The sequence below is a fragment of the Acromyrmex echinatior genome, chromosome 3, assembly GCF_024713525.1.
Source record: "Acromyrmex echinatior isolate Ae372 chromosome 3, ASM2471352v2, whole genome shotgun sequence".
Taxonomy (NCBI): domain Eukaryota; kingdom Metazoa; phylum Arthropoda; class Insecta; order Hymenoptera; family Formicidae; genus Acromyrmex; species Acromyrmex echinatior.
The window spans coordinates 14,488,038-14,512,880 of NC_141854.1; the positions used below are offsets into that span (position 1 = coordinate 14,488,038).

The 24,843-nt window shown below is 28.9% G+C and overlaps 1 protein-coding gene across 4 annotated transcripts in view; it reads right to left on the reverse strand.

Moving 5' to 3' along the window:
• The window catches only part of Fhos (Formin homology 2 domain containing), a 164,782-nt gene that overhangs the window by 137,748 nt on the left and 2,191 nt on the right, over positions 1-24,843 (reverse strand). For 2 of the 4 annotated variants that reach the window (XM_011061874.2, XM_011061872.2), the window contains exons 2-9: positions 12,289-12,511; positions 11,383-11,817; positions 9,741-11,001; positions 7,916-9,228; positions 6,934-7,505; positions 6,087-6,309; positions 5,529-5,628; positions 4,281-4,317 (exon numbers count right to left, since the gene is read on the reverse strand). In XM_011061874.2, coding sequence (XP_011060176.1) covers positions 4,281-4,317; positions 5,529-5,628; positions 6,087-6,309; positions 6,934-7,505; positions 7,916-9,228; positions 9,741-11,001; positions 11,383-11,817; positions 12,289-12,511 — 4,164 coding nt within the window. Of the gene's footprint in view, positions 1-1,302; positions 1,447-4,280; positions 4,318-5,528; positions 5,629-6,086; positions 6,310-6,933; positions 7,506-7,915; positions 9,229-9,740; positions 11,002-11,382; positions 11,818-12,288; positions 12,512-24,843 lie in introns of those variants that run through there. The other 2 variants (XM_087404668.1, XM_087404667.1) reach the window with 1 other exon arrangement.

Below are 24,843 nucleotides of genomic sequence, written 5' to 3' on the forward strand. Positions count from 1 at the left end.
GAATCAGAACCTGTCGAAATGTGTGACATTCTAGAAAATTCGAGAAAATTACTGATCCAAGTTCCATCAACAGTGCGATATTTACGCTAAAACATTAGATCATGTCTATTGATACGTCAAATGTAATAAAATTTAAATATGGATAATACAATTAAAAGTAATCCAATATCATTGAGAATTAAAAATCAAAACATAAAAATTTTATAATCGTTACTTATAACTTTTCATTTTGATTGTAAACATACAGATAATAAAACAAAAACATGAAAACTTTTGAGATGCTCCAAAATCTTTATTGCTTAAAAATCGAAGTATCATTCTCAAAGATTTCTAATCAGTTGCTAATTTCGATTGATTTATGTAACAATTGATACTGTGATTGCAAAAATGTAACTAACAAACATTTATATTTCTTTGTTTTACTTCAAAGCAAAATCTTTCTACTACTAATACAAGTCAGTTATATATAAATATTTCTATCAAATAAGTTACCGGGACGTGTTATGACAACATTGCAAAAAAAATATTTGTAAGCACGTGCTTCGAAATGTGAAGTACGCACTTCATAATGTAAACAAAAGATCTTTCATGTTAAATATGGAGTATTCTATGTTAAGTGAATATATATTTCTCTCTCTATGCAAATATATTTCTTCTTTTATGCAAAATTATTTACTGTATTCTTCTTTCTAAATAATCCAACATTTGCTCTTTATGTTTTGTTTAATTTTTTTATTAAAATAATAAATCCTTATTTCACGAATTACTGATAAGACATGTATTCAGACACCAGTTTTTCAACAGTATAAGTTCTAACAATATTATATTAAAAAATATAAATATATCTAACTGTATATTTTATAAAAACTATCATCACGTGTGTGTGTGTGTGTGTGTGTGTGTGTGTGTGTGTGTGTGTGTGTGTGTGTGTAATTAACTTCGGAAAATTTATTTTTTTTGCGGTCTTGTAATTTTTATATCTCATAATTCTTGTATATCTTTTATAACTTTTCAAAATCAGGCATTTGATTGCTCCATGATTCAATTCGATATGCAAAATTACAAAATAACAAACTGAGTTCCTACGTGCCTTTTACTCTCATATGATTATCGAATATAATGAAACGAAGCTATTGGAAAGTATTCGTGAATTCCATTCAACTTTTGTCATAATCCGTAAAGAGGTCCTTCGAAGCAAGAACGAAAGGCTAGCCGGGTAGCGACAAGGGTCTCCATGCGCTGCGCGAGATGAAAGCGCGCGCGCTTGGGATCACGGAGTCTGCGCGAAGCGAAAGAACTCACCTTTCGGGTGACACGCGCACTTCCGCCGCCGACGCGAACAACGGAAACGCGTGCCGGAAGCCGCGTGGTTGGAAAGCGCGGTAGATGAAAAGTAGTAAGATCACGAACACACGCGCGATAGATGAAAAGAGGATGTATCGACGCAGCGCGAATATATATGTACGTTAATACGCGACGCGCAACAACATGCCTTACCTCGAGAGCGGCCGTCGCGACACTGAACGTGCCGCAGACACCTGTCGCCGTCGACCGACAGTGCCGCCGCCGCGCGGTCGAACCCCTCTCTCGTTCACGTGGTGCGCACCCCGAACCGCGATACTAATGTTCAAATAAAACATACTTATCATCTTCACAAATTATGAATCTATAATTTTTCTGTAATTTATTGCACGCTTTTTTTGTTGGAGTTAAAGATATATGTAGAATGAATAATTTTTTTGTGAATGACTGCTCTGTAAACGTCATTTTTAAGGTTGTCATGTTTGTTACACTGTGTGTGCGACCGTACAATATTTAATAATTATGCTTGCTTTTATTATCTTATTTTTTTCTTAAAATAAAATATGCATTTAAAATCTTTATTTTAATTTTTTTGCTAAGATGAAAGAATTTTATTATTTTAATTTTCTTATTTTAAAAGAATCGTTCTTTATAGATGCACCTCTTTCAAAATAAGTACCAAGCAATTTTCCGAAAATTAAAACTTTTTATTACGTAGCAAAAGTCAAGAATTTTAAATAAGAGTAATTAAGGCGGTAGGAGGCATTAATATTTCGATATAAACAACAAACATTGAGTTAGCATTATTATATTATATGGAAGAATCTATCAGTGTTAAGTTACAGGAAATTTATTGTATTGTTTGTTTTTATGTCTGAAAATTAGAAGGAAGTTAATATTCTAGTTATTATTATAACTCTCTATCTGGAGGTTTTAAGTGTTTCAAGGAAAAATTTCTTGCAGATATTTTATTATTAGTTAAAGAATTCTTGTTTAAAAAAATAATCTTTTCTTGTTTAAAAAATAATATACAATATAGTTCTTTCACTGTATTGTGCAAATACTTGTCAAAATTTGTTGAAAACTCCATCACATGTAATTTAAGGACTAAGAGTACGTTATGATTTGGAGACTGTATAAAAGTATTACGTACTCTTGCTATATTTTTAATCTTGCTGTAATAAATATATATATAAAATTTATGTTATTAAAGTAATGAAAAATACGGAAATGTGGAAGTACGGAAAGCGACTACAGCACAGTTACGTACGGCAACGAATCCTCATAGGAATCTCGGGAATGGCATGAAAGGAGATGTTGAGCCTATAGAAACGTGATGGAGGGGGGTTCATTGTGCGAGAGAATGCTACCGTTTCACAATAGTAGTTCGCATATCATAAGAATAGAAGTGACTTCTGATAATTGATTATTTGAAATAATCAATTACAAATGTTTCTATACCATATTAAAGGATACTCATTAATATGCAACGAAAATTGAATCTCGCAAAATGACTTTAAAAACGAAACCAATTGAAAATATTCACATACAATTCCGATAAAAAAAAACCATCTTTAATAAATTTTGTATTTAATAATTTTTATATGTGCGTAGTATAAATAAAATTAATCTTCATTAAATTAGGAAATTTACATCAAATTTTAATAAGCTAGTAAATATTTTAAAGTTATAAATTGTCTCATATAACTGTAAACATAAAATATATGTAAGATATAATTCGTTTGCCATAGATATATTTATCTAGTTTTATATTGCAATAGATATTGTTAATTAATTAATTCAAATCTGTTTTTAAAATTTTTAATAATATTATAATATATGTATAAAATGTTATTAATATATATTTACATATTCTATATATATATATATATATATATATATGTATATAGATATCTTCTATGATATTATATATATATATAAAATATATTATATATATATTTATATATATGTATATAATATATCACATATATAGAAGACATATTATAAAAATGATTTTTAATTATTCTTAACAAATATAATAATTTATTTATTTATTACAAAAACTAATAAAACTCAGTAAAAATTGCGACAATATATTATGTTGAGATTATAATTATTAACCGAGACAATATGCGCAAAGTGATGTAAGTACTCAAGTAAGCAAGGTTCCTTTTGAAACTGCTTCATGCACAACATGAAAAATTACAGTAGCAAGACGCTCTTTGTGTATCCTTCACGAGAAACAATAGTGTCGCGTGCATTTCCATATTTTTGATCTTATCCCCTTTGTAGACCCTTGTTTAGGGACTTTCTTGATAGCTGAGCTATCTATTGTTTATGTATCACTCACCAAAATAAAAGTATAGAAATAGTAAATACAAATATATAAAAAGGAGACTATAAAAAAATGTTCTCTTCTTCCTACTAGCATCAGTAAGCTTATTGTATCTATCCTCAAAAGAATATTTATGATTTAAATGAAGATAATACACGTACATTTACTATAATTCTTTTATTAAAAATTTTAATTTCATTGTGTTTTCCTTTGTGTTTAGTTTTAAAAGAATTTAGATGTTTAATGTAAAAGTTAAATGAAAATTTTAAAAAATTGTGTGAGAGACCGAAAAATAGCATAAATTTAAAAAAATGTTAGATTTTGCGAAACATTATTTTTTTAAATTATTATTTATATTACAATATATTTAACATGATACAGTACTCCATTAATTTATTAATAATTATACTAGTAAATAAATTTTTGATAAACTTATTTTTTAATTTAATATTTTGTTTATTCTTTAATTTATTAACTTTATTATTACATTTATTATTATATTTGTTATTATATTTGTTATTATTATATTTTCTTGCTTATACATAGATCATTAATAATAATAAATATCACATCTCGCTTTTTTTCGCAAATAAGAAAAAATCTATTCACATTAGCATGCATAAAAATATATAACAAAACTCACCGGAATGTAGCCATCGGGTTGAATTCTTTTATTGTCTCTGAAAAGAGAAAAATTAAATGCATTGGTCTGTGTAATTAAATTACATGCATATAATATATTAGGTGTTGGAATTAATTCGTAGCGTTTATAATGAAAGAATGTTATTTATTTCACATGAGCATTAAAAAATACATTAATGAAAGTACTTTTAAAACTTATAAATACTTTGTAAAACGCTACGAATTAATTCCAACACCTAATATATACAGTATACTCTGAAAAAAATGTGATGAGCATGCAGATCAAATAAACCTCGTAGATTTCATATACAAAAAATTTTGTTTATGACGCACCTCCGTTGAAATATTCGTTTTTAAATTTAAAAAACATTTTTCTTAAATTTTTTTAAATTTTTAACTGCTTTTTAAATATTGATCATTTGTAATAATTATTTTCATAGAATCATTAGATAAAAAATTTTTTTAATAGTATAAAGTTTTTGATATCACATTGATGAAAAAAAAAACCAAAAGCGGGTTACTTTTAAGACTTCTAATCATTAAAACTTTGAAGCGAACAATATTGTTAATTTCCGAATATCTTTTAAATTTTTTCACATTTAAAAAAAATTATTCTTCCATTGTGAATAATCTAATGACGCAAATTTCTTTTATTATATGTTTCTATTGATCACCTGTGTTTTTCTGGAAAGGTCAGTTTTTCGAAACAAAAGAAAAATATCTTTTTTAAAAATAAGAGAAATTAAGAAAAATATTTAAAAATTAAAAAACTGTTTTTTTTTTTATAATTTTGGTGCTTAGTAAAATTGTAGTCTGCCTCTAATTCTCTGATGTGATATCAAAAAATCTCTATCGCATTATTTTAAAGATTTTTATTCAATATAAAGATAATAATTACAAGTTATCAACATTTAGAAATTTAATATAAAAGTTATTTAACAAAAATATTAGGTGTTGGAATTAATTCGTAGCGTTTTACAAGTGATGGGAAGTACTTTCATTAATGTATTTTTTAATGCTCATGTGAAATAAATAACATTCTTTCATTAAAAACGCTACGAATTAATTCCAACACCTAATATTTTTTAAATCTTAACTTTAAAGAATATGTCGGTAATAATGAGTCGTAGAAAAAAGATTTATAGAAACTTACATCTGATTTACAGCTCTATGAGAGATTTCAGAGATATCCTATACATACACTTTATAAATAACTGTCAAACTAATGTTCATCTATTATTATACATACCGATTTCTTCGTTGAATCATTGATGTTTTTAGTGTGCCGTCATGAATAATCACCTGGTTTGCATCTATTTCTTCACATTCCGAACTGTCTTCAGAAATGTCTGTAATAACATATACATAATATTAAAATATTTATTTTAATATTACATCTTTGTACATCTAAAATGTTATATTATTTAACTTATTAACACATTTAACTTATTAACATTTAGAAATATTAAAAAGTTAAAAATTTCATTGATATAACTTTAACTCTTTTTATGCATATAAAAATATAAATCTAATTAAAGTATTACAAATGTATTTTTTCCGAAATCTTTTCAAATTGCTTTACCCATATTTTTCAAAAATTATTTTCCGGAAATATCTTGATTTTCAAACAATGCATTGATTTTATTTTTTATCTACTAGTTTTAAAAGAGAAAATATTATACAACAAATTTAACTGGATCCATTTTGTCGAGCTCTATTCGATACATCGGATAATCCGACTGATACTGTGTAAACTGAGTACGATAGCATCGATCGCTAAGTGACGCTAAATTCATTCCTGCCTCACCCTCTTCAACACATTCCTGTTTACGAACACGGGAGAGAACTGGACTGTGGCACAGCATAGCAGTATTACCAAGCACGTCATCGATGTCAGTATGCTCGCCAATAAATAAAGGCAATGTAGAGGGTCGTTTCCGCGGTGGCAATCTCCGAGGTGTCGATTGTATATTGTCATAAGGAGATTTTCGTCCCCCATAATTATCTGGAGGATCAGGTGGATTCTCGACCTGCAATAAAAGCAACAAACTAGAGAATTTCCTATTTCTTAATAATAATATTTTTTTTATCAAAAGTATTAATAATATTTTTTTTTTTTTCTCTATTTAATTATTTCATTTTTTATAAAAATATAATAAATAAAATAGCGCTGTAATGTTAGTACGATAACATTTGTTAATTACTTTTAATGGGCAATAATGAATAAAAAAACAAGATAAGAGAATAAAAGAATAAGTAATATTATTGATTGACATATAAGATTCAATAGTTAATGCTATTTTCTTTATGTGATTAATACCCATGTGGTATATTTGTCAGCTAAATTATTTTCAGATATTAATAACTTTATTTGTTCTCAATCGTTCAAGATATTTTGAAAAATTCAATACTTTCAATAATTGATTATAAGTAAATATAAATCAAAAGAATATTTATATTTTCTTATCTAATAATACACATATTATACGTAATATACTTTATTAATAGTTTAAATAAGCTTTATAAACTTATCTCTCTTTCTTTGGATTATTATAATTTTTTATAATTAGAAATTTATTGTACAAAACTATTATCAGAATAACGTATAAAATTAAAAAATAATAAATGTTATGTAATATGATGATCAATCTTACTCCTTCTGGACTAGCACGATCTCCTAACGGTTCGGATGGTGGTGGTGGAAATTCGATAGGAAATCTAGAGAGGCTTCTCTTAACATACGTCTCAGGTTCGGGGTTAATACCGATATCGATCTTCTCGTATGACTCGGAAGAATCGGAAGTGCTGTTGGGAATTTCCACGGGAATCCTGACGACTCCGTCAGGAACATTGGAGGAGCTGTCCATCCACCATGCCTTCTCCCCAGATTCAATATGTCGGATTTTCTTAAGCGGTTTTGAAGTGTAAATGCTCTCGTTAACGACAGGGTTGTCGGTACTTTGACTATCAGCAGACGCCACTGGAATAACCTCGATGCCTTCCGGAACGTTTTCAGGATCGTCGCTCATCCACCACGCTCGTTCACCGGACTGCTGATGCCTGATACGATTTCGTCGATCAGCTGACCGAAAACTACCTCGACTAGATCCCCTAGATCTCGAAATAGAAGACACCGGTGATTTTTTTGTTTCTTCCGTTGCAACATCGTCCAACCACCATGCATATTCTTCTGATCCTTGTCGCCAAATTTTAAGTTTATATTTTCCTGGCAACACATACAAAAAATAACATAACAAATGCAAGGATTTAATAGTATTTTTAAATTAAAATTGCTAAACATTATGAATAATTTATAAAACAACTAATTAATTAATTAAATGTTAATAATTAAATCATAAAATAACTGCTGTTAATTAATTAATCACTGTTATGTATTTAAATATGCATAAATGTTGCAATAACTTGTTAATTTTAAATAAAGATTGTAATAATTTATATATTTTCAAATTTATTAATAATAAAATAATAATTTTTATCTTTTACTATCATGATTTTACAAAATGATTAAAAATATAAACTAAGCATACCGCCTTATATATTTAAATATACTGCACGTATATGATAAATATAATAGCTTGCTATACATATATATGTACATAAATGTAATTAACTTACCGTCATCTGGTAAGGCCGTGCTAACCGTTGTGTCCTGACTAATGTCATTGTTCCATGGACTAGCTCTTTGAACTCCCTCAGGAACATTATCGGAATTTGAATCCAACCACCATGGCTTTTCGCCAGAAGACTGATGTTGAACCTTCATATTATTTCCTCTTAGCCCGTCACTCTTTGGAGAATTAGTGAGGCTAGGATCGTTTGATAAATTCTGACCAATTGACTTCGAAAATGGCTGTCCTAATTTATTATTGACTTCATGATTTTCTTCAAAAGACTCAATCCAACCATCTGATTTATTTGTATCATCGGAATCTTGATTTTTATTCTTAAAAAAATTCGTTACTGGCGCTAATGCTCTCATCAGAAAGGACTTGGCCTCTTCTGTCTTCACGGAACGATCACTTTTAGATTTTGGATTAGAGGGTGGTCTAGGTGGTTTCTCCGTCATCATTGACATATCATCAGCCGACGACGCCAACACGCTTGTTCTCGATGATCCCGCACTGATTTTACCTTTCACTTCGCGCGTAGGTGATTTTGTTCTTTTTCTTCTCCGTCTCGATCCCGTCTTGTCAGTATGATCGTTGTCATCCTCGCTGCTGGAGGAATTCACAGAGGTCGACTGACTACTAGTGCTGGAACTAAACGTCCCAGATGGCCTCTTTTTTATTCCGCAAGGTGACTTTGAGCCACTTTTCGATTCTTCCCATTTAGTTGAGCCATTCGAACTATTTCTGCCAAGAATTGGCTTTGATTCTGCAGACGGAGTCCTGAATCTCGATTGTCCGGACTTCATTGAGGTTAAGGATCCCGAAGATACTGTCTGGGGAATATGGTCCGAAGTCATTTCAGAATCCTGAGCGTTGACAGAAATGTTCCTCTGACTTTTCTTTCTCCTCGCGTACTTAGTAGAGCATGATAAGTCACCGTTCTCCATGTTCAAGGTCGACTTGCGGAAATCTTTGTTCACGTACTTCGCTGCCACGGTGCACTTCGGCGTGGCGGCGGTCGTAGTATCATTCTTCGGCACAGGTGGTTTGCCGCGCGCGTCCGGCGAACCGCCTTGTCGTAAATTCACTGATGATAGGATCGAACCGGTGGATGATTTTCCGGGCGATGGCGGCGTTGTCGTTTTTATTTTTATACTCTGACTCGTCACCGAACTAGCTGACGATGATTTCGATCTGCCAATTGGCATATTTACAGAAGATCCGTCTGACGAGCCGGTTCGCGTCATTTGACGCGGAATGTTCTTCGTCGGTATATTCCGAGTTTGTGATGTCGATGCTGAACGACTTTGCGAAGAACCTCTTTTAATAAAAAATATTAAAATATTAATAAAAAAAATTAGTTACTTAATCCAGATCGATTTTAATTTTTTGCTGAAGTTACGCATTTTCTCTCTATTATAGATTTGTAATCAATTTTTGCATCTTTTGAAGTCATGGATCATTTATCGTAATTAGATCTTTTTCTACGTTTTTACATTACATATAATAATGACTACGCACTATAATATTCAGTTTTTATATAATTTAATATAATTTATATACAATTATTTCTTAAAATTTTTATATATTTAATAAAGTACTTTTTATAGCAGAAATTCTATTTGTTAAATGTTATAAAAAAAACAAACATTAACTCATTGTTTGTTTTTTTGATGAATAAGGTAATGCAATTTATTCACATTATAATAAAAATACATGCAATTTAACAAATTATAATTAATTTTATTATATTCTTAACAATTTATAATTAATATAAAAAATTTTCTTTATGTATGTCTAATAATAAACTTTATTAGGACAGGTTTACATACCTTGATGTCGAATCTTTTCTTTGTGAAGTATTACGCTTTTGAGAAGTAACTTCTTCATTTTGGTCTTGATTGTGTCCTTCGACAATTCGAAGAGATTCTTCTCTAGAAGAAGAGTTGGTGTCAGATTTGGAAGTGGATCCTCTTCTTTCGTTATAAGCATTGAGTTTCGATGATGTTATTTCATTCTTTAAGGAACATTTAGATATTTTTGTTTCATTTTTTGGCGAAGTATGTTTCAATCGCAAAATGGACGATTTTTTTTTGTTATATTCATCACATTTCGCATCCTGTGAATCCTTCGTTATTGAATCCTCTCTGCGATAAAAAGCGAGATTCTGATTATTAGAACTTCTTAAATTATTGGAGCTTCCGTTTGTTTCAGTCTTTCGTGCACCACAGCAACATCGTTCGCTATCATGAATTCTATCTTCTTTATTTATGTTATGAATATTTTGACAGTTCGATATCTTCAAATCATTGGACGCTAATAAAGTCTCGTCATTAGTTGTGCAGCTTAAATCACTGAAAAATTTCTCATTTTGACTTTTATTATCAGAGTTATGAATTTCTTGATTTAAACTCGATAATTCTTTGACAGAGGATTCATTTTTCGATGCTTCATTCATTTTCTTATACGCGAAGTTATTAAGTCTACCACTAGAAGAACTCGCATTAGTATATCCTCTAGACGAATAAATAGATGGATTACCAGTTGAGGATGCACTTGAATATTTATCCAGATACGTTGACCAAGGTACACCAGATGCTCTGTTGCTACTGCCATACCTCGAGAATCTTGACGGTTCTTCCATTTGATCACACTGTATTTCTTCGTCAGTGGTATCCGCCAGTTTTCGATGTTTAATCACTTCGTTTTGTTGAATAACCTTACTCTCTGTTCGTTTATTTCTGACATAGGACGAAGAAACTGGAGGCGTCGGTGAAGTACCTCTTGTCACTACTGTTAACGTCACAAACTCGTTATTAGGAAGTTTATTGTTGATTTCGTTCTCTTCTATTCGATTTGTAGTTTTTGACAATTCGTGTTGACTGTCTTTGTCAGACTTCGTAGCAAACCTTAATTTTTCTTTTTCTTCTTCTTCTTTTTGATTAATTGCTTTATTATTCAAATTTCGAAATCTTCCTCCTGCGGAATAGTTTACAGTTGTGGACATTCGTTCGTTACCACTTCGCGATGAAAGAAATCGCGAACCAGCTGTCGAGCCAAATCTCGAGATTGTTGAGCTCGATTCGGATGTATCTAAAAAATTTATTTCTTGTAACATTAATTGTTTATTTATCTCACATCGTCAAATTTAAAATGTTATATAGAATAATAATGATTAAGAATTTTTAAGAGTTGTAAAGTATTTACAAAATTAATTATCGCAAGCAAGTTTCAATAAATATTCTTTCAAAGTTTATATTTTACGTATAAAGTTTATTATTAATGTAACAGAAACAATTAAAAAAAATGTCTTACTTTAAGAATCCTATTTAAACATATGCCTAAATATGCAAATTATATATTTATACATAATATTTATAATAATATAAAATACTTATAAGATTTTTTTTTCATATCCTTTAATTCATAATACATAATTAAAAAAAGTTGCGCATAATATAATATAAAACTTACTAGGCAAAGCAGCTGAACGACTATAAGACGGCGCTCGTGAATAAACTCTGAAAGAATTCGTTTTTCCGACACCGACTTCCGGACTGGGCTCGCGCGACGTTTTTCCGGAGTTAGGACGTAATCCTCTATAGGAAACTGGCGGATGGTCCTTCTTTTCAGTTCTACCATCGTTACCGTAACTTCGGCCGAAACTCGATCCGGGATATGTACTGGATCCGTACCTCGATATTCCTTCGGGCTCTCTGCTCTTTTCCCGCGAAGCCGGTCGGTTATATCTGTCCAACACGGAAGACGGCCTCTCCGATGTTTTGCCAGCTGAGAACGAGTACTTCTCAAGGAGAGACGACCTACTATCAGATAGCGGACTTTTCGCCCTCACGTCTTCGGACGACGATCTTCCGGAATGCAATCGACTTTTATCGATATTTTTAGTACCTATATTTAAGAAAAACTTTGACTTGTCTACGTTATTTTTCCTAAAGGAATGATATGTGTGCATTTTTATATTACTAAATATTGTAATTACTAATTGTTTTTAGTTGTAGATATAAATTTTATATAGTATTATTAACACTTAATAGCACTATATAACTAAAATGTTGTGCAGTGCTAATATTATAAACAGAATTAATTATTTGTAATTTGTCAATTTAATTATTGATTATTGTAAGTAAAATTAAAAAATAAATATTTTTGACATAATATATATATATATATATATATATATATTATATATATGGATATATTATCTTAATAAAATAGAATACTTATAATACAAAGTCTTTAAGATACAATTAAATATAAATTTTTTAATATAAATGTTATAACATATATTTTTGGATCATATAAATAATATGTAAGTAATATAGACAAATATAAAATATTGTAAATAAATAAATATCTTACATGAATATTTGAATGCTGGTTTCTCCTCGAACTTATCTTTTTTAAGAAAAGTACCTCCAAAACTAGCAAGCGCCCGTTCCTTGGCAACGGTTCGAATAGAACTCGATCCGACTCCGGAGTAACTGCTTCTACAGCTTGGTAGGTTACTTCCACCGGAACTATTTCTACCAAATGTGCTAGCGATGCTGACGCCAGGTCTACTTCTGTATGCTCCTGTATCACCCTATAATCACAAACGAAAAGCATATGCACAATTTTTAACTTAATTTATCTTAATTTTATAAATGAGCTTTACATAGTTTGATCATCGAATACTTAAATAGATTCATATTATAAAATGTTAAAAGTGTGTGTAAACCTATTATACAAAATTTCTGAAATCTTATTTAAATAAAATTTACATCTTTATTATATAGCACTGTAGAAGATTTAAAACTTTGATAAATTGTTTAAATTATATTTCATTTATATTTTGCAATACATTATTAATGATTGTAATAGCAAAATTTATCAATTATTTCTTGCGTTTGCAGTAAGAAGGGATCAGACGTTAAGCTAATAAGACATTCGCAAGAAATAGGGTTGTGGGTGCTCCAGGATATTAAAGATAATGAGGATAATACGGATAATGCATAGTTTGCATTACCAAGAAGACGCATCTGATGAATGTCTTCATCAAGAATCTTTTTACTCAACGAAAATAAATTTAATATATCATTATCTTTAAAGCAAATAAATATAAGCATAAGTAAATGTTATTTTAAATAACATTGCATTTATAAAATATCATAATTAAGGAGATGGGCGGAATAAAAGCCTATTTACAAAATCTTAATATTAATAGAAATTAAAATAATTTGCTACTTTTTTTATTATACATAAATGGATACAATATTACATGAATTTATATAATGTCTTTAAGAAGTTATATGTTACAAATCTTTTCTATTATGATCAATATTACATGAAAAAGCTAATTGCCGGGAAAAAGGGTCTAAGTAGAATTGTGCCTTTATTCCGCCCATCCCCTGAATTATCATTTGAATTTAATGCATCTATTTAAAATCACAATATAAAACAAAAACACAATATAAAACATGATGTAATATATATATAAAATATGATATAATTTCCGTGACTACATTCTAAAATAATCAAATTATTATTAATTCATTTTCTTTTACTGAGAATATTTTGTTGATGGTGTTTATTATCTAAAAATATCTACAAATAGAAAAAAATGCAAGAAAGAAAATTAGGGAGCCAGAGTAAATTTTTGTAAAATTTAAACGGACTGTTAAATACGTCACAATTGAAGAGATGTATGAAAACAAAAAATAATAATTTATATAATTGTGTAATACAAATTTGGCAAAGTGCCCTTAATCTCAAAATAAACACGGCAAAATAGATACGGCAGAGAGTAATAACCTTTGCATTTCTTGCTTATATAACGGGTGGCGTAAATAGAAAACTTATATTTCTTTAAAAATTGAAACAAATCGCAAATATATAGAACTTTATGATTTTTTAATTATTTCTTCTATTACATTCGTTATATTGTTATCACAAACAGTGTGGAAAATAATTGTTCTCGATTTCAATTTCACTTTTAATTAAGTTCAAATAGCAAAAATCCACTATAATGGACTTATAGTGAAACTTCCGACCTGTTTTCTGAACTAGGTTTTCTTAAAAGATCGCTCATTATTATGCTAATGGCATTCGGTAAGATAATAGAATTACGACAGTCGTTTCTGAAGACCGCCAAAGTAATTCCTTCGAGCGAAAGCACTATACAACATCGGAAACGATAAGTCCTTTCATCACGTCATATCCAACTCCATTATCACATTTAGGCTCATTTAAACTACAAGAAACAACTGTGACTCGTTCCTTGTCATACAAAAAATTTTAATGTTTATTATATAAAACAGAAAAATATTTTATAAAGAAAGTACTTTTAAATTATAAAAATAAATTGTTTAAACTCTAAATCTGAATAAGTGAATAATGACATCAATTTACAGTGAAATTTAACTAAAAAATCAATATAAAATGTGGAATCCCTAACCCAGCTAATCTTGAATAAACTATTTTTTTTTAATTATTCAGTATAAAAAGTGCAATAAATGAATAATATAATTTTATTACTTTTATTATTTAAAAAAAATGATATATCTCAAATAGATTTAATTTATTCAATTAACAAGAGTCTTTTATGATAAAATGCGTATATTTACACATACTTCAGTCACTTTAAAGATCGATGTTTAAGGGAAAATTTTAGTTGAAATATGAAACGTGCATTAAAATGTCGATGCGCGCGTTTATACAGGTATTTTTACGTTATTTGCGTGATGAAAACTGTACTGCGCTGCAAAATCTGTATTCGACTATTGTGCAGAAATACACGTCACGAAATATCCGTCTACGCTCGAAAATTTCCAAATTTACGTGAATACGAGCGCGAGAGGAACAGTCGTTTAGCTATCTGGAAATCCAACGCGATATCGCATCATCGCATGCGAACGAATACGTACGTATACGCACTATTGCATACTATTCAAAATATACAAGAGTAGCAATATCACGATATGTTGATATTTGTATTACCATATATGTACGCTATTGATCATTAAATGTTATCATTCTGCGTGCTGTATCTTCTTGTCTCGAAAGTTAAGTCGGAGTATATTCTCACAAAGAATAAAAAAAATATTTTAACACTTTTATTTAAAATTGGAATTTAAATAATATTTGCATTTGTTCAATAAAATAAAATAAAATATAAAAAATAATAAAATAAAAAAAAGATAATTCCATTGTGTTAAAAAAGCATTGAATACTTGTATGAGATAAACAGCTAAATTTATATAAGTAACAAACATGCAAAATAGATTGTCTAAAAATATTAATTAAATTTTTTTTTAAGTTGGACTTAATTAATTTTATATCACATTTAATAAAAATTTTAAAAAATTGCATATGTTTATTTAGAATATAATACGCTGAGTAAATTTATATGTCGTGTATTTCATACAAAATGTAGATTATCATATAAATACAGTTGTTTATATAATAAACTGCTTCGATTCCTGTAAGATTTTTAAAACTAAATTTTAACGCGGCTTTGAACACTAATGGCTCAAATATGTGAACTTGTAAGCTATGAATGTAATAAGTAATCTTTTCTTTTCATGACTTAGCATGTTTTTTAATTACTTTAAGTATTTCATTTATTTAAAAGAAGTATTCAAGCTGACGAAAGACTAAACGTTTTATTCGCGATGATGCGGTATATTTTTGATGACACTGATGAGGATGTGGGCGACCGATGCATCGTGATACCAGTTTGAGGGGAGACCAGATAATTGAAGAGTGTCAGCCTGATTTAACCTCCGGCGACTCGGTGCATTGTTATAATTTATGACGCACGACCAGCTGTCACGAACTCGATAGGACAAAAATGTTACTTAATTGTTTTCTTAAATTGTTAAATAGTCATTGATATTTTTGGAGCACCCAATAGAAATAATTTAAAAATTATTTTATGCTATTATATCAAAAATAATTTTATATCTATGAAACAACTAAAAATTAAATCTTTCATATTAATAAGATTTATCTTATATTTATAAGATTTATAAAATAGAAAAATTTATGAAATACTATTTCTAAATAATTGCAATAGCAATCTATATATTTACACATTCTGGTTTTAAATTAATTTTAATATTATTCTAACAAAAAATACCAATGTTAAACACTTGTTATTAAGTAATTTGTAGATTTGCAATTATTTTATAAATTATTTAATAGATAATAGAAAACTAACTCCATTGCATAATATAAAAAGATTTCATTAGTTATCGAGAAAGCAAATTAGGTTGCCGTTCACGACGCGCAGCGGTCTGTTATTTTACGATTCGCACATTGGGCACACGCCAAGATTTTTAGCACGTCACGATGTGAATCGAGAAAGCGATTTCAGGGAGCTTCGCCACACGTGCAAACACGTGATAGTTTTAGAAATATTTTAAAAGTCAATTTTACATAATACCCAACTTTTTGGACAAAAGGATTATTGACTTTTTTTATGTTATTATTTAAATATTATTTAAATTAAAAGACTACATATGTAGTATATAAATTCACACAGAATTATACATGCACTTAAAATCCAGTTAGATCGTTTAAGGCATTTGGTTCTGTAGGTTGTGTTTCTCGCATATATGATCTTATTAAAATTTAATATAGATTATTTAAATTACAATATTATTCTATAACATTTGATTTGATATAAATGGATAAATTCACATCATTTGCTTTTAAACAAAAAAACAAAGTACATTTGTATAATATTGTAACAAAGTTACAAATTCTTAAATAAGTAAAAAATTAAATTGTGCTATAGAAATAAAAATTATGCTTATCGTACATAAATAATTATCAAATTAAAACAACAGATTATGTATTAAATTACATGTGTTTTATTTAAGCCGTAGTATTATTTGAAAATAAGAAAATGAGGAAATGAAACAATAAGCACATTGTTTTATACCATAATATGCTACAAAGCTTATTACTATTGTATTGATTAATGTGTATTAATTTCAAATAAACTTAATACAAAAAATACTTTAAGTTATGTTTCTATTTATTATTAATTATTAAATAGTAGCTGCCAAATGTTTTTCTCAGTTATAAAAAAGTAGTTAAAAATAACTAGTTCTGATTTCAAAATTTCTGTTAATGTTTATTAACAAATTTCTAAAATAATTTTTGTTAAAGTAATAAAATAAAAATTTTAGAAATAATTTATCACATTGACTCAGATAACTGACACTCTTCGCAGCAAATTATCTGTAATCTCTACAATAAGATATCTGATAATGCTTAAACATCCTTGAAATTTCAGCTTGCTTAGGAGAAATAAACAAGAAGATGGTATTATGACCAGTACGTATAATAAATTATAATAGCCTCTTTTAATATCTTTGCTGTTAGATATGACAATTTTAATAATTACTTATGGAATTATATTCAATAACTCGTCACTTAAACTTTAACATATTATTATTACACAAATGTATATACATGTATATTTCAATGTTTTGTTTGTTATATTAACATTTTATTTAGCTATTCACATTTCAAGTTATGCAAAGAAAAAATTAAACAACAGTATGGCATTTTGCAATGTGTTTGCTCTCTAAGCGTTGATTACTGACAGCTTTTCTTTATCAGCTTTTCATATCAAAATAATTGATTACAGCTCTATTGTGTTAATCTATAATTTGTTATATATATTATAGATTTTTAGCAACCTATGAGAAAAAAATTATATGTATGTACATATGTTTATATATATTCTGCAATATCTTACTTTTTTGTTAATTTTATCAGATATTATGTTTTTTAAAACTCGACCAATTTTTTAAATCTATTTTTATGGAAGTTTCATACCATCCCTGTTTTTCTTCGAGTTATTACGCGGTTTCATCGCATTTTTATAAATAATATTCTAAGTAATAAATGTTTCAATAACTTTAAGTCTAGAATCGATTAAACAACACTTTGATGAATGCATTAGTTTAAAATTTAAATATTGATTATCAATCAAGTTATTGTAATGTAAATAAGAGGTTATAATACCACCTTCTCCTCTAACAAGTAAAAAGATTTCCTTCGCAGGTACAGTACAGATTGGAAAATGTCAGGGTATGAGTTCTGACGGGAAAACTGGACGGCTTGCCGTGTAATTGGAAAACTTCTGGAACCGTGTAAACTACTGGAAGTTTTGCGGCTGAAACTTTTCGGTCCAGTCTCAAAAACTTCTCAATGGCGTTACGAGCCGATAAATCGTTCATCATTACGTTGTCGTTGTTGGATTGTGCGTCATTGATACTACGAAGTATCGATCGTTCATCTTGTTTTAACGTTTTGTGAGATCTATGATGTTCAAGTGCAATTCTAGGAAGCAATAATGTGTTATTATATGTCAATATGTATGACGTTGGGTATTATTTTCCTTTCTGCGAATACGTTTATTGAGCTTAATATTTGAAGCTTGATATAAAAAATTTAAATTAAAATACAATATTTTGATGAATCAGAATTTGTTTATGTTAAAAAAAGTATTGTATATATATATACATATATATATATATTAGGTGTTGGAATTAATTCGTAGCGTTTTACAAGTGATGGGAAGTACTTTCATTAATGTATTTTTTAATGCTCATGTGAAATAAATAACATTCTTTCATTAAAAAACGCTACGAATTAATTCCAACACCTAATATATATATATATATATAAATTTATATTATTAAATATAAATATAGCCAGAGATAAAAATATTACTATTAAAATTACTAAATCTATTATTACTAAAAAGATTTATATTATTATATATATTGTGTCAAAGGAAAGCTAAAAATGTTAGTATTATAGAAAGTCCATATTGATCTTTTAAAAAACATTAATGAATGTTTAAATCTGTGGTCACACAAGAATTTATAGTAAAACGAATTTATAGCTGCAATAGATTAGTTAAGTAATAAACATAAAACCTGGAAAATAATTGCAATTTACAATTTCATGTGGAACTAATAAAAGTAAACCGGCAATTTCAACGATGTCTTGCAAATTGAATCTAACACCGACAAATGGATCAAAATTTTTTAATCATACACAGATGAGTTAACCTGTTCCATTAAAACAGACATATCATTTCTGCAGACGTGAACTGCACAATTCTTTATACATATCTCTCTGTCACCATGTATTTGCACATAGTTGTGGCAAATTGCTTTCGTAAAATGATATCTCATCGTCATTGAAATGATAAAAGAATAGAATATTATAGTAGTATATAGTAGAAAAGTGTAAATAGATGAACATTATTAGATGCTACGATTAATTTAATAAAATTCAATGTCTTCTTTAGTAGTAGTTTATAAAAATATTTATATTTATAAAACTATTATTATTTTTATATTTAGTATGATTTCATTTATTAAACAGTTTAGTAAAGCTATTAGTTTATTAAAACAAAAATAATTCATTACCTGTAATTCAAAATAAATTAATTTTTCTAAATTTTTATAACAAAAGATTAATTCTGTTTGTGCAAAACCTTTTCATTATTTAAAGTTGTAAGCCATTGCATATGACTAACAATAATTTGTTGAAAAAAATTATGATTATTTCAAAATAATTACGCCGAATAAAGGATTTTTTACAGAAAATTGCTAATTTCATTCTAGATGATTCTTTACATAGCGAACTGTCGAATATTTATAGAAGCAACTTATCGATCTGGCTCGACACTATACAGCGAGTCAACCTGCGCGGGGTGAAATTGGGTTCAATTCCGGCAATTGATCCACGAGATCAGCTGTGTTTGCCAACAACCTTGTTGCCCGACGCGACGCGTCGCTAACAAGGCGTCGACGTCAAAACAGCGTCAATGCATCGATGTGCTAGTTCTGGCACGATCCCGAAATATCCATTTTTGTTGGAAATATCCATTTTTGATGGCATAGAACATAGATAACTTTTCATCAACTTTGATTTGACTATTGGTTTTAATAAAACGAATATTCGTAATTGTAATATACACAAATCGCATAAAATACTGATCGAATCTAAATACCTTGGCACATAAGTAGTGTAATATTGAAAACTTTTCTCTATCTACATGCACATTTAAATTAGTATGTATTCTAAACAATCGTGTTCTCGTTTACGTGTATTAAAAAATAATACAAGTTAAAAAATATCGCTAATGTATATATATGTATATGTAACGAAAAATTTACGTTGCTTTTATTTAACTATTTCTTAATTTTTTTAAATATTAAAGGTAATAAAAAATAATTTAAAGCAATATATACATCTACTTAAATGTTGAAAACTATAATTTTAAAAATGTAATCTGGAATGTCTAGATCACATTAATAAAACACACAGACGTCTAACATAACTACAGATACAACAGAAAGAATGAATTAATATTTATGAATATAAATTTGTTTTCATAGTTTCAAACTTCAATTTTTTACCATAAATTATCATATTTTATTATAATTTTGCTCATAATTCTGTTTGCCATTTCTTAACTTAATTTACAAGTATTATATAAAGATGGAAATTATTTATAAACATATAAATGTAAGCATTACGTTGAGCAATAAGTGGTGAAGCAATTTTCTATTTTAATGACGTCATTATAAATTGGTATATCTATTCACATGAGGTATAAATATAATATTCAAATTATCGGTTCTCTTTTCGTTCTCTGTATTGTACGAAGCATTGGAGTAAACACGTGGTAGTTTTGGCACTACCGTTCACCGAGGCTTATGATTAATTCAATAGCATACTTCAACCAGTTTCTCTCATGTACGCCCATCTTTTCTAATGTGCACATCTGACAGTTCCGTACTCTTTCGAAATTCAGAAACTGAAGTCCATCTACTTCCGTCGTCGCCTTGAAAAAAGGGCAAAACCGCGTCTACGACGACGTTTAAATATAGCAGCGAGTTCTCAGTTATAACCATCCAAGCTCTCACTTTGCAGCATCCGCGTGCATATTCCTTCTTGCTGCATTTCATCAACGACGTACAAGAAGTTGCAAAAACTTTCTGATATATTTACAGAAAAATTTTTTAAAGAAAACAGAAAAAATGAAGTTATTAAGACTGTCTGTGTATTCCATTTTATTAAATTCTTTTTAACTTTTTTTTACTATATAAAGCTATAAATAGAACTAATCTCATGTTACGTTAGCAACTTGCAATTAATGATATTATAGAATATTTAATAACGTTAATACTAATGTCATGAAGTAACATTATAAAGTAATTAGTAGCATAATAATTATATATAAATTATAATTTCAATTTTATTAATATATATAACTCTTATTATTTAGTTGTAACTTACACTTATACATATGTTTTCATGGATTTGACTAATTTATAATTTAAATTACAAAAAAGGTATTTGTGCAGCATTATTTTACGGAACATTTCATTAAAATATTTACAAACATAATTTTAATGAAATCACTTGTAATTTTAATATTAATTTCTTTCTGAACAATTTTGAAAAGTTTGTAGAATTCCATTTATTTTTTAAGTTTTTAAAGCAATTGCTTCGTTATACATGCCGTAGTATTTTTAAAGACCTCTTAACAAAACGTCATGAAAGCTAAATCTGGTGCGTAGCAAGAATTCATCTCCTTTTTTTTTCGAGAGGCTTCAAGTTGCGTAGCAATAAATATCGAGCTCTATTGCGACGCAAAGGCAAAAAGAGCACAAAGCGGATATAAAAGAAAGAGGAATGGTACGCTCGATTAAAAGCATTCACACCATCGTTTGCAGCCCCGATTGCTCTGCCTGGAATATTCAAAGAAGCCATTAAATCTCTTTCTCCATTTAGTCTACGCGACAGTTCTACCCTGCATCTTCGTTTAAACATTTAAATGTATTTGAAGCGCGTTTCAATCTATAAGCGCGTGTTTAAGGAAAGTTATTAAAGCTAGATATATTATTAATAACAAGCAATATAATTTTAACGAGCTGTATCTTTTTCGTCTTCAGGCAAAGTTTTTTCGCCATTTTTTCCGTGTTTAACAACCACTTCCGCCCGTTATTGGCAATAAAAAGCATCAAGTTACAAGCATCTTCTCGTACGAAAGATTTTTTTTATACAAAAAAATAAGTAATTCGAAATTAAATAACGTGATTTTGTAAAGACAAATAAAATAAAATTTAAATTTAAAAAATTTTTCTTACCTTTTTCATAATCAGCCATTTATAAACTCAAGGCCTAATACATTTGGTGTTTCGTCTGGAGCGTAAACATTTCGTAAATCTAAATTTATTCATGATATCATCAAATGCGCTTCAGATCGTATCTTATTTCGATTGTGATAGATAAAGATATTATTATTTTACGGTTTCCGCGAAAAGACGGAAGAAGTACCTTTAGGATGATGAATTAACAGAGAGAAAGTATTCATTTATCACAATGAGCATATTACTTATGTTTGTTGACAAATCAAAAAAGTATGAAGAAAGTGATGTGAGAGGAATACCAAATATGATCACTGAATGCATATAAAGACTTATTATATGTTAATATGACGCTACTTACATCGAAAAGAAAAATATAACTTAAATTCATTATATTTAGTTAATATTATAAATTAAATGCTATTTTCCATATATTGTATTTAGAATTTTTATTTGTCAATCTGCTTATTATCTTCATCTATTTTCACATAAGCGATTAATTATATATTTTCAATAAAGAATTAAAAAACTTTGAAACAATTGAAGATAAACGAGAAAATAAAAAGATTATAAGGTAATAAATTAATTTAACAAGAAACTAATTATAAAGAATTAAATTGATTTTATCTTCTCAATACAACATTACAATGGAATTTATTTCTTTATTATAAATTTTAAAATATTTCTGCCATTTTATTTTTAATTTTTTGTTTTTATTCTGAATTTTTATTACAAAATATTTTTATTTCAAAATTAGAAAAATATCAATCTGATTTACTATGGTACAATATCTGTTTCTGAAAGCAAAAGTAATTCGAGCCTGGGAGAGACAGAATTGTCTGCGACAAATTTCCTGTCCCACATGATACATCGACGCATACTTCCGTTTGCGCGTGGCTCCAAGCTCCAGTCACCTGAAAAAGTCAAGAGGAAGACGACCCTCCGGCCCAAAGGTATGCTCTTGCATCCAGGTCGCGTACAAAGATCCTTATTGGTCGACGACGGCAAACCTCATGAAGGCTCTAGGGATCTCTCAGGAATTTTCAGGAGGGAGCTATGCCTGTACGACGTGTCCTGTATCAAACTTGGCGCGAATAGCTCGTAAGACAAATCTCCTACGCAACATGGTATGGCTGAGTCTCGTGAGCCGCTTTGAAATTCGACACCCGATATACCACGTTGCTTCCAGCGTCAATCACAAACGTATATTCAAGAAAGAAGAAAGCTTTACACACGAATATTCACGCACGGCGAGAGCAGACATCGTTTGGGAAAGACCCGGCTAATTTTGCTAGCCGCCACGTCGCGTTGGCCGGGGCGACCCGCAGTGCACGAAAATGTTTCTGAGAGGCATGCAACCGGAATTCGTATTTGGACGTAGCTAACGATTGCTTCGACCTCCTTCGATAAACGATCGAGCTACGTCTCAACCGTGCTGCATTTTCCGAGCTATGATCGAGCTTTTACGCCTGCGACGTTTATGGTCTGACACAAGCCGGACTATATCTACTGGATGTGTTGGGATCTTCTTTTTCTAATGACAATATATTTTTCATTTCAGCGAAAAAAATATAAATCGTCTAATTTCAAAATGTGTAATCTTGTAATGTACATAATCTTGAACGATAAAGAAATAATATTTAATTGAAACAAGCAAAATATTTATCAATATATCTTTGAACTACTTTTTAAGATGAAATAAAAAAAGTACTTATCTTAGTTTGTATCAAAATTAAAATAATTACTGTTTCGAAAATATTACGTTTAATTTAAATAATTAGCTATTTATAATAATGTAAAAAATAAAAATGCATTATAATTTTATTTTAATAATTACTATTTTTTTACTACAAATTTCTCTTTAATTGTATATGATGTATTTATATATATTAATTATAATATATATACATAATATATATTATAATTATACATATTAGTAATACATCTTTTTTATACATATGCACATATATATTAGGAGTTTGCATATATGAAATTATTTACATATAAGAACGTGTATTCTGTTTTATAAATAAAATTTAAATACTTTAATCTTTAAACACTGAATACTTTACAAAGATCTCTAATATAAATCAGTTATATTAAATGTCTACAAATATTACTATGTTTTTATTTGTCGTTTTACAGAATTTCATTTCCTGCGCGTACTATTCTGAATTCTTGAATTCTGTACTATTCATATACAATGCGGTAAAGTCAAACAGATACAATTCTAACGAAATAATCATAATAAAGCAACGAATTTAATTACAAGCTTTCGAGATCTACAATGTTCGCAACGATAGAAACATTACTGCTCCGTTTCGGTTGTAATTTCGAACTAAAAATAAAAATCTCAACGCATGGAAATGTAAATCAGTGCAAGCAATAATTATCATAATAAAAAAACATTTCTCTACTTGTCCTATAATTCAAGCGTGAACACACGAAACACGTGCGAAAGCGCAGCGGAAAATATTATACATTGCAATGCAGAATTTAACAAGTTATCGTTGCTTAATAAATAAATACATATTATAGATCCGCATCATTACTATTTAGAAAGCTTTTCAACTTAGCGGTATTTCCCAAACACCCGGTTTAGTCTACGGGTGGAATAAGCGGACGCGCGACCTGGACCTTTGGACGATAAAGTTAATGGACTTCATTTACATTGCATAATTGCGACGAAAGCGGAGCCAGCACTCAAATTATACGCAAGGACCAACGACCAGAACCAACAGCAAAG